The 12,639-nt window shown below is 34.2% G+C and overlaps 1 protein-coding gene across 1 annotated transcript; it reads left to right on the top strand.

Annotated features, from left to right (window-relative positions):
- Positions 1-11,257: 11,257 nt before the first annotated feature.
- LOC308430786 (olfactory receptor 7G2-like) lies at positions 11,258-12,196 on the top strand (the record flags this gene model as incomplete). The annotated part of the gene is made up of 1 exon (XM_080930073.1): positions 11,258-12,196. The coding sequence occupies one exon, from the start codon at positions 11,258-11,260 to the stop codon at positions 12,194-12,196; it is 939 nt and encodes a 312-aa protein (XP_080786199.1).
- Between the last annotated feature and the right edge of the window lie 443 nt (positions 12,197-12,639).

Genomic DNA, 12,639 nt, shown 5'->3' on the forward strand with positions numbered 1-12,639 from the left:
TTTTGGGTTAGGAGCTTTCTGGTTTTGCATCTTTCCTTACTGTTGTGTCTATATTTTCTACATTGCCTTCTGCCCCTGAGATCCTCATTTCCATCTTTGTAGTCCATTGGTAATGCTTGTATCTGTGACTCCTGATAGTTTCTTAGATATCTATCTCCAGGGTTGTATCATTTTCTAATTTTTTTATTGTATCAATTTTTGTATTCAGTTCCTTCACCTGTTTGGTTGTGTTTTACTGCAAAACTTTGAATGATTTCTCCTGGTTCTCTTATAGTTGTTTAATGAAGGTAAAGTTCATGCACTTCTCTAAGATCTCCACCATCATCAAGAAGTATGATTTTTAGGTCTAAATCCTGTTTTTCTAGTGTTGTGGGAAATCCACTATTTGCTGTTGTGGGACAACTGGGTTTTGATGTTGCCAGGATGTTTTGGTTTCCATTGTTTGTGTTCTTGCACTTTCCTCTTGCCATCTTGTTGTCTGTGATTATAGTTTATCTTGACTCTAACTGAAGCTTGTCTCTCCTGGGGATCTAAGGGCCTGTGGGCTTGTCCTGGGTATTTGGCTCTTTGTGGGCAGGCAGTAAGTTCTGATAGAAGTGATTCAGTTCTGTCTCCAAGGGCTCATGTGTGAACTCTTGTGAGGCTGTTTTGAGAGCTCAGCCCTCTGCCCATAGGTACTAAGTCCTAATGGCAGAGTCAGCCCCCCCCCCTCTCTTTCTATTTCTCTCTGGAAAAAATCTTTTCCAGAGATCTCCACACTCTTTACACACTGAGAACTCAAAGTTGTCCCTCCCTGGGTCTGTTCCTCAGACTTACCCTTGGTCCAGGTGGAAAAATGCCTGTGCATCTGATCTGGGAGCTCAGCCTCCTGAAAATATATTCTGAGTTCTGGTGGTGGAGACTCACTCCAGATAGGACATTTTTCCAGAGAGCACTGCACTCCCTGAGACCAACCTTAGTGCATAGTGATCTGATAGGATGCATCAGATTATTTCTATATTCTTGTGCGTGGATACCAAAAAACTATCATTAACAATAAAAGCACTTCTGTGGAAATCACCATCCCTGACCAGAAACTGTACTACAGATCAATAGTGACTAAAAACCACATATTTGTACAGAGACACTCAGGTAGATCAATGAAATAGAATTGAAGAACCAGAAATGAACCCATACACCTATGATCACTTGGTCTTTGACAAAGTGTTTAGAATGTTCAATGGAAAAATGACAGCCTCTTCAACAAATGGTGTTGATGGTGTTAATTCAAATGGCAGTCAGCATGCAGAAGAATGCAAATGGATACTTTTTATCTCCTTCTACAAATCTCAAGTCCAAATGTATCAAATGCCTCCATATAAAACCAGATATACTGAAACTAATAGAGGAGAAATTGGGAAAAAGATTAGAATGCATAGGCACAGGGGAAATTTTCCTGAACAGAACACCAATGCCTTATGCTCTAAAAACAGGAATTGATAAATTGAACCTCATGATATTGCAAAGCTTCTTTAAGGGAAAGGACATTGTCAATAGGACAAAACAGAGACCAACAGACTGGGAAAGGATCTTTACCAATCCTACATCTGATAGAGGATTAATAACCAATATATACAAAAATTCAAGAAGTTAGACTCCAGAGAATCAAATAATACTATTATAAAATGGGGTACAAAGCTGAACAAAGAATTCTCAACTGACAAATATCAAATGGCTGAGAAGTACCTAAAGAAATGTTCAACAACCCAAGTCATCAGGGAAATACAAATCAAAACTTCCATGAGATTTCACCTCACACCAGTCAAAATGGCTAAGACAAAAACATCAGGTGTCAGCAAATGATGGTGAGTATGTTGAGAAAATGGAACATTCCTCCACTCTTGGTGGGATTGCAAACAGGTACAACCACTCTGGAAATCAGTCTTAGGTTTTATCAGAAAATTTGTCATAGTACTATACTACCTGATGACTCAACTATACATTCCTAGTCATATACCCAAATGAAGCTCCAACATATAACAAGGACACATACTCTACCAAGTTCATATCAGCCTTACAGATACTGAAAACAATCCAGATGCCCTTCAATAGTGCAATAGATAAAAAAAAATTACAGTACATTTACACACTGGTGTAATACTAAGCTATTAGAAACAATGGCTTTATGTAATAGCAGGCAAATAGATGGAAGTATAAGCAATTATTCTGAATGAGGTAACAAAGTCACAAAAGAACATGCATGATATATACACACTGATAAATGGATACTAGTTCAAAAGCTCTGAATAACCAAGAAATAATGCAGAGACCTTATGAATCTCAAAAAGAAAAAAGGCCAGAATGTGGATGCCTTAGTTTTTCTTAGATGGAAGAATAAATCACTCATGGGAAGAAATACAGGAACAAATAAAGGAGCAGGTATTGAAGAAAATGTCATTCATAGACTGTCTCACCCAGGGATCCACTCAATAAGCAGGTACCAAGCACAAACTCTATTCTTGATCCCAAGATGTGCTTACTGGCAGGAGCCAGATATGGATACCCCCTGAGGGGATCTGCTGAGGATGTACAGATACAGCTGAGGATGCTTGCAGCTAACCATCAGATTGAACATGGGGTCTCCAATGAAGAAGCTAGAGAACAGAGTGAAGGAGCTGAAAGGATTTTCAACCTCATAGGAATAACAATATTATCAATCAACCAAACCATTCAGAACTCCCAGGGAATAATATACTAACCAGTGAGTAAACATGGAGAGACTTATGGCTCAAGTTGCATATGTAGCAGAGGATAGTATTGTCTGGCATCAATGGGAGAAAATGCTTCTGGTTCAGTGAAGGTGTGTTTTTTTCCAGTGTAGAAGAATACCAAGGCACTCAGGTGGAGAGAGGGTGGTTGGAAAAGGGAGCACCTTCATGGAAATAAGTGGAGGGGAAGGATGGATGTGAGTGGGGTGAAAGGGGCTAACATTTGAAATGTAACTACCAAGAATATCTGTTCTGTTATTAAAGCAGGAATGCTGACAGAAAAAGACTGCCTACTTTCTCCAAATCCATTTAACATAGTTTTTGAAATTCTGGTAAAAATAATAAGACAAATAAAGGAGATCAATGTGATACAAAATGGAAAAAAAAAAGAGGTCAAAGTATCCCTTTTACAAAATGCTGAAATTGTACAAATTGTTGACTACAAATTTCTAAAGGATAACTTCTAAAGATGAAAAATACCTCTGCAAAGTGACTAGATTAAAAATCAGCTAAAAATATCCTCAGCCCTCCTTTGTATAAATAATAAACAGGATAAGAATGAAATTTAGAAAATAATACTTTTTATATTGTACTGAAATAACAAATATATTGGTTTAACTCTACACAAGCCAGTTAAAGACGTGTATTAAAAGAACTTCAAGACTCTAAATAAAGTATTTGAGCAGGGTATCAGGAGATGAAAAGAACTCCCATGTTCCTGAATCAGTGTAAAAGTGGCTATCTTACCAAAGCAATCTACAGACTCAATGCAATTCTCATCAAAATTCCAACATAATTCTTTACTGACCTTGTACTAGCAATTCTCAACTTCATATGGAACAGCAGCAGCATCAACAATAACAAAAATAATGAAAAGAACAATTCAGATGGTAAAGTAATCCTCCACAATAAAAGAACTTCTGGAGGCGGCGCCATTTATGATTTTAAGCTCTACTATAGAGCAACATTAGTAAAAAGCCTCATGGTAGTGGCATAAAATTAGACAAATTGATTAATGGAATTTAAATAAGGAGCCAGAAATACCTACAAACACTTGTGGTTTGATTTTTTTTACAAATAAACAAAAACTGTACAATGAAAAAAAAAAGATATCATGTTCAATAAATGGAGTTTGTCTAACCGGATGTCTAATGTAGTATAACACAACTAGACTGATATTTATCATCTTGCTCAAAACTGTAGTCCAAAATGGATCAAAGATCTCAGTACAAAAACAAGCACACTGAAGATAATAGAAGAGAATATGGGAAACTGCCTTGAACATATTGACATGGAAGACTTATTGCAGAAAAGAACAACAAATAGATCAGGCACTAAGTTCAACAATTATTAAATGAAATCTCTTGAACAGGAAAAGCTTTTGCAAGACTGCAGAAACCTTCAACAGGACAATATGGAAGCCTAGAGAATGAAAAAATATCTTTACCAACCTGCATCTGATGGAGGACCAATATCCAAAATATATAGAGAATTCAGGAGAATAACATCAGTACACCAAATAACCCATTTAAAATGGAGTACAGAGCCAAATAGAATTCCCAAAAGAGAAATATGTAATAGCCAAAAATTACTTAAATTTGTTCAATGTCCATAGTCATCAGCAAAATGCAAATCAAAATCCCATATTATACGGATCAGAATAGCTAAGAACAAAAATTCAAGTTAGAACTTATGTTGGCAACCTTGTGAAACAAGAGAATGCACATCCTTTGCTTGTGGGAGCCCAGATTTCTACAATACATTTGGAAATCAATTTGGTGCTTTCACAGAATATTGCTATCATTTCTACTTCAAGACAGATATAGTTTTATCTCTCCTGTGCAAATACCCATTAGATATTTCAATATACAGCAAACACTTGCTCAGCTATGTTCATAGAACTTTTATGGTAGTAGATAGAAACTGGAAACAGCTAAACTATCTCTCAATGGAAGAATGAATAAAAAAAGAAGTGGTATATTTACATAATGGAATACTACCCAAATATGAAAAAATCATGATATTTGCAGGAGAATGGGAGGAACTTCAGAATAACATGTTCAATAATGTAATTCAGACTCAGATAGATACATATGGTATGTACACACTTATAATTGAATATTACATATAAAGTGACATAAGCAAGGTGCAATACAGACCCCCAAAGCAACTTGGTAATAAGAATGGTCCAAGGAAACCTGTGTGAGACTCATTCAGAAGTGAAAAATATAGTAATCAAATGTGATTGGAGAGAGGCAACTGAGTGGGAGAGGGAGTAATGGGTGGTATAGGTATAATGATCAGGTATGGAAGGAAAGGAAGAAGAGAACTGGGGCTGATGGAAATCAGTGGAGAGGTGGCCACCTCCTATAGCCAGATGCATGAATAAACAGGGAGCAGTGATTGAGGGAATGGCCAACCAATGACTGGCCCAACTTGAATGTAAGTTGAATATAACTTGAACCCACGTAAGATAGCAAATTCTTGACCTACTAATGATACCATGTTATATTGGCACACAGGACCCTCTAGAATAACTGTCTCTTGAGAGGTTCCAGGAGCTGAAGGAAAGAGACGTAGAGACCCACAAGTAAATAGCACGTGATTCTTGGGGAATAGTGTCGAAGAGTTGTGGTAGATTTAGGTGAGTTGGGGGAAGGGTCAAGGACACCAAAAGATACATATAAAGTGAACTAATCTGGAACCATGGGGTTTTCACAGAGAGTCGGTCATTAATAAAAGATCGCACAGGGTCTGAAATTAGGATCCTTAAAGTTTTATAGAAGGCATCTATCTTGGTCTTTATGTGGGCTCCGTAAAAATCAGAATGGAGGCCATCTCTCACTTGGTTATCCACCATATGATCCCTTCCCATAACTAAACTGCAGTGCAAGTGGTTGTACTTAGGCCTACTGCAACAAGATGTTTCAAGGGTGATTGGTACTGAAGGAAAGCCTCCACTTCTCTTAGGAGAATGGGATGGGGTGATAGATTGAAATGTTAAGTAAATTTTACATATATATTCAATGATGGCAAAAATGGTAAATGTTATAGGAGTAAGAGACAACTTAGAGACTAGATTTAAGGGCCACATCATAGGTAGGAATTCATGTCTGTTACTGTAAAACTGTTCAAAAGCTGATTTCAAGGGAAGTCATTAGCCTTAGAGATTCTAATTCTACTGTCTAACTAAAATTTCAGTGCATGCGTGCATGCGTGTGTGTGTGTGTGTGTGTGTGTGTGTGTGTGTGTGTGTGTGTGTGTGTTCATCACAGATACAACTTTTGGCTATAATCAGAGAAGCTTCCATTTCTAGTAAACTTCTGTGAATTCAGAAACTTGTGTCTACACAAAACACACTCAAGTAAGTGAAAAGATTTTAGTTTTAGAGCATAAATGTGGGTCTTACTCTTTAAGGCTTTGGGAACACCGAAACAGATGAAACAGAAAAAAATATAGGAGACAGAAGATAATGAACAAAATGTCCTCTAGCTCATATATGGAACGACAGAAATGAATGTTCAATAATTATAGTTGATTGCAGTCTGCAGAAATTTAGACATGTCCACAGCTCAGTGCTAATGGAGAAATGACTCTGGAAGCTTTATCCCTTACTGCTTGGCTTTTTTATATATGGGAAGATACAAGAAAAGAGAAAATTGATTCTTTATATTATAATGTTCACTGCTTACCTTATCAATCTCTAATGGATTAATCACATCTGATTGACACTCAGATGGATATGATAGAATTCAATGTGTTATATAATGAAGATAAAACTGACTGTGGTATAGAAATGACTGGGATAAGAAAGTGTGGGAAGTCAGGAGCCAAAATAAATTGTATATATATGTATAAAAATTGTCAAAGCATTAACTTATTAAATAAGATAAGAAAAATATAAATCAAAAAATAGATTAGAATTTTCTACATAAAAATAAAAAGCAAACATAAAACTTCTTGTAAACAAATGAAAAAGGCTTTGAAAATATTCTTCATAAATGTGATCAGAAACAATAGAATAGTATTCCTATCCTCAGAGGTCATCAAAGCATGCACATTAAATACTACACTTCTATATACTCAGTAGTTAAGCCTTGCACTCTTGGGATTAGAATTGCAGTAAAACAGATGGTCTAGTGGGAAGCATTGGATGTTAAGTATCTATTATACATACACGACACACTGTCAGACTCAATAACTGGCTAATGTTCTTTGTATGTTAAGATGAAGCATCATCCAAACAAAGATATGCATTCATCCAAAGATGATCATGGTTTTCCAGGATCCCACTGATTCCTAAGGTAGCCAATCTTGTACAACATCGAGTTAAGGTTCTGGGCATCATCATCAGTAAGGTAACAGGTGTATTATCATGGTACCTTACAGAGGACATTAAAATTAAAGGCAAGGATAAATTAAAATTTATCCTTGGAGGAAGTGAGGGCATGTAACACAATATATGAAAATAAGACCTTTTAATCCACTTGTCAAATGTTTCTTGATGGTTAAACCTATATATTTGTACTTCAATGCACATGTCTCTTTCTGATGGTAAAATACTGTCTAGAAGTACAGTGTCCATTTTCTTATGACCAGATATTAGTCATGCCTTTACTATAATAACTATCTCAAATCATTCACATATTTCCTTAAGCTGCTCTGGTATTAGTGTCCAGAGATTTGGTGAAAGTGTTAGTTTGCTAAGTTTCTCCTTTAAAATGCTGAAATTAATGCCTTAAAAATAATCAAATATTTTTCTGTAATTCTGGAGTTAGTAGAGAAATCAAATATTATATTTTTTTCTTTTCTAAGGCTTGCTGATGCTTATTCTTCCTTTGTATTGTTATTTAATGAATACATGTATCTGTATGTACACAGGTGTGTTTACATATCTCACTCATCTTTTAATTTGAACAGGGGCACAAGTCATATTGGACCAGGATACCATACCATAATTGTCCACATATTGATATAATTTACTTTTTGAGAAACATCTTTACATTTAATTATCTTTTGGGGTGTTACGGGTTAAATAGGAATTTGGAATATATTTAACCCCTAACTGTCATCTCATCTTTAATTATCTTTGCGTATTCTAATATGCATCAGGAGATGGAGAGGTAGTTCTGTCAATTAAGCTTACTTTAAGAACTAAAGAGGAAGACAGACATATACAAAGCAGCGTCTTGAAACTTTTTAGTCAGGATCAAATATTTTCAATAGAAATATCTGAGAGAATATGAATAAAAGCAGCATGTTAGGTATATGCACTGATACTAAAAGACTTGATAATTATGGAAAATGTGCCTGTTGCATTAATTATATTTAAACACCAGAAAATAACTTTTACTTAAAAGAATAGAATGCCTAACAATAATGTTATGCCTACCTAAATTTGCAAGCCCAACTTATAAGGCTGGTAAAAGTTAGTGATTTTAATTAAAAACTTTATAATGTTTTAATAGAGAAGAATAAATTCTGGTTAAAAAATAAAGATAAATAACTGCTGCCTTGAAAATTAATCCAAAATGGTCTGTAAATGATCTACATGATCTGGATAAAGCAATGTCTTTCATAGGTCTTTTTTAGATACCCTAACTACACAGCTATCTATAGAAAACTTTGACATGATTTTTCTAAGCATTTTCCATTATCGCCTTTTGAGAATGCCTCATATTGCTCCACAATGTCAGTCTTCTTCACTAAGTTTGGTATGAATCACTTAGTTTTTTTAAATAGAGATCAGAAGAACCAGGGTGGCCAGTGCTTAATATTGACAAGAAATACCCATGACAATACGCTGCTTTTTCACATAATTAATCAGGGCTGATATATTGTTGTATTTCAGATCTTTCTTTGAAAAAGCAAAGTAGAAAATATATAAAACATATTCCTTGAGTATTGCTTTTCATTCATCTGCTTTTGAGAAAGACATTTGGTCTTGAATTTAATATAACATTTCTGTATAGTAATCAGTGTTAGACATGTATTCATAAATAACTAAAAGTAAGCATATTACTTATCACTTAAAAAAAGGAACCAGTGTGTTGTTACCAAATATCAAATGTGATTATCATTAAATTTCAGAAAATTATGAGTGCACATATTACTATTAACTTTAAAAACATCAATTATGAATTCCAGTTTAAATTACATACATATTATGGATTTATAAGTATAAAGGTCTTAATGGCAAGACAAAGCAGACATATTATGTTGATACTATAACATAAAATGTTATGAAAGGACACACATGACATGGTACTTATTCTCCCTAGAAATAAATTCAAGTGTTATAGGAGAGCTGGAACTTCAACTATTATTTATAGCATTTGCAAAATGAATAAATCAATATTTGAGAAACACATGGTTTTGCTTATTCTTCTGTAGACAACATTGTGTCCTTTATTTGTTTTCTATTATGTAATCATGGTCGACAGTAAAAAATGCACTAACCTCTCTGTGTTCAAAATGTCTAAAGTTCTTTTATACTATAGACTTCTTCATGATATACCACAGACTTCTTCATGATATACCACTTACAGTAACACTCACAATTTTTTTTATGTAACTAATTAAATTATTTAAATCAGGTTATCACTGTATAATATGCCTTTACTAAATTGATGTTTACAAACACACACACATTTAAACACACACACACACACACACACACACACACAAATACATACAAAAAGAGTGGTGGTCTCCAGTATCTTGATAAAGTTTCTAAAATATTCACGATAGTGTAGACAGTTTTTGTTAGTTTTTTTCTTTTGTTTTTTTTTTTGTCATTGAAAAAAATTCCAGGAAGTCATTGTGGAACTTAATTCCAGTGCAAATGCGTAAAAGGTCATGAAGTTTCAGATGCATAATTTGAGGTTTCGAGAAGGACAAGTTGTGAACTGAGAATCAATTGAGTTCAAATTGGTTCTCAATGAGAGGTTTCTGATTTGACTGAAGTTTCTGAGTATAAAATAAATACAATAGTTTGGAATATATTTATGACATGACTCATTAACACAATATGTAACATGTATATCTTCTAAATGCAGAATGTGTGAAATAATTATTACACTAAGTGATTGTTGTTATTATAGCTATTTTCCTATTATTGTGAGAAGAAAATCATTGCTCTTTATGAGTACTCTCATTTTGTACATCTAGATTTCTCTTTGTGTTACCTGACTCTATCAAGAAACAAATTGTTGAATAAAGAACTCAGTATTACATCATTTAAATTTTTTGATATTTTTCAAGTATATTATTATTGTATATAGTGATATGTCCTATATTTTATTAAACCATCAATAATTTTAAAATAAATGAGAGTCATCAACATGGTCTCTACACTTCCTGTAAGATTGATTTGCAAGCGGAGTCCTTTGGTTTTCAGTTACAAAACTTATGAGCTCATAGTTTTTGGGAAAAATTTACCAGTTTTAACTCAAATTCATCTGAAATTATGTTCTGCATTTCTCTAAATTACACCAATGAGTAGATTTTAGAGTGCATAAAGTGAAGGTATGCTTAAGAGTACATTTGAAATCAAATACTATAATGTGAAAATAGAGTGTTAAGTCTGTGATAATTTAGGAATGGTAATTACACATTTTGTTGAGACATAGGTGCAGGAGGTTCATAAACTCAAGTTGCACAGAGAAGAGCAGAAATCAGACTTTTCCTCTGTTGGTTGTGTGCATTGGTTCTAAGCCATCATCTTATAAGTGTATCAAAAACATGATCAGTTCAACTGCAATCCAGGAGGATAACATGAGGTGATTCTGATTCAAGCCAAAATATTTTGCTGTTGCTATTGATTTTTAGTTTGTAACTTTCATGATAGTCTGCCATTTTTCTTTAAGTTATAGATGCCTTTAAAAATTAAAGTGTAGTGCTTTATTAGTCAATGAAGTCTCATCACCAGTTGAATGTTCGCAGTATCTTTGTACTCTGTAGATTGATTAGCTATTGAAACTCAAATGAACATGAGAAGTGGAGGCAGGTGATTAAAAAAATGAATTTTGTAGTTTATATTATAACTAAGGAAGTTTTTATTTTATATTTACTGTTTCTCAAGCTTTAGGGGGAAAGAAAACTCAATGAGTTATTTTTAATTTTTTAATTTTTATTTCTTAACCTGTGCCTTGGTCAGGGTTTGAGTGCCACATGTGAGATAATCTTTTAAAAAGGAGAAGAAATCCTAAGTTCTGGAGTTGTTCACATGAAATTAGAGCTTCCAGACCACATTATGGAGAAACATACCTGAATCCTGTGCAAGAGGACTTAGTTCTCTCTACCCAGGAGTCTTCTTTCCAAGCTTCAGTTGGGAGTATTTATTTTAAAACACATCATTATTTCTCATGATCTTTGACATTATTAAAAGTAACTCAAAATAGTACAATTCTGTTTATATCTGCCCTAAACTAATTTTATGTTGCTCTTCTCCACAAAAAAAAATAATATAATATTTTATTGCATACTTTTGTCAATATTCAAGCATATCCATGGAACCTACAAACCAAACTGGTATTTCAGAATTCTTCCTCATGGGACTAACATATGTCCCTCAACTGCAACCTCTCTTCTTCAACTTGTTCCTGTCTATGTACCTTATCACCATCATTGGAAACCTACTCATTATAGTGCTTGTGAGCAAGGACTCCCGCCTCCACACTCCCATGTACTTCTTTCTTGGCAATCTGTCTTTCACTGATATCTGTACAAGCACAACGATAGTCCCAAAGTTGCTGTTGAACATCCAAATCCATGATCAGAGCATCACTTACATAGGCTGTCTGTCTCAGGTATATCTTATGTTGACATTCTGTGGTTTAGAAAGCTGTCTCCTCACTGTGATGGCTTATGACCGCTATGTGGCCATTTGTCAACCTTTAAGATACACAATCATTATGAACCACTTCCTATGCATTTTCCTAGTATTACTTTCTTTGCTTATTAGCACAATAAATGCACTACTCCACACATGTCTGGCATTGCAACTGTCCTTCTGCGCAGGACAGAAAGTCCCTAACTTCTTCTGTGAACTTGGTCAAATTACCAACATGGCCTGCTCTGATACACTGATCAATATTCGTTTTATTTATACTACAACCATTGTATTTTCAGTTATCCCACTCTCTGGAATTATTTTCTCTTATACTCAAATCGTATCCTCTATTCTGAAGATGTCATCAGTTGGCAGGAGGCATAAAGCATTTTCAACCTGTGGGTCTCATCTTTCAGTGGTAACTTTATTCTATGGGACTGGTTTAGGTGTGTACATGAATGCTTCAGTTTCCAACTCCTCAATTAGTAATGTAATAACATCTATGATGTACAGTGTGGTCCCTCAAATGTTAAATCCTTTCATCTACAGCTTGAGGAGCAAAGAAATCAAGGACTCCTTGAGGCAGCTCATCATTGGGATCATTTGTTTACCATAGATTTGTGTTCTAATCTACTGAGGCAAAAATTTAAAAAAATAATGGTCATACTTCCAATTCAAAGAAAATGTATAAACCTCTCTTAAAGGCATAAATGTATAACTATTGCATATAAAAGAAATGCTTTATGTAGATAGAATATTTATTGACATTTTCACTTCATATTCTGTGTCAGATAAAATGTATCCCAGAAAAACAACTACTTTGTTTCACATTAATCAATAGTTAATTTACTAGTTAATAACTAATTCACTACAATTTTTGTGTTTGTTAGACAAGCTAGCTTCTTCTTTATGTTTTCATTATTTTTGAAAGGCAAAATTCACAGAAGCTTTTTCTTTATAAGAAAGGAAAATTTTCCTTTATAGGTTCTCAAATAAGAAAAATCAATCCTCATTCTAATTTAAATGTTCAGAAATATTGGAACTAAAATTTCAAACATA

The sequence above is a fragment of the Micromys minutus genome (assembly GCF_963924665.1).
Source record: "Micromys minutus genome assembly, chromosome: 16".
Classification (NCBI taxonomy): Eukaryota; Metazoa; Chordata; class Mammalia; order Rodentia; family Muridae; genus Micromys; species Micromys minutus.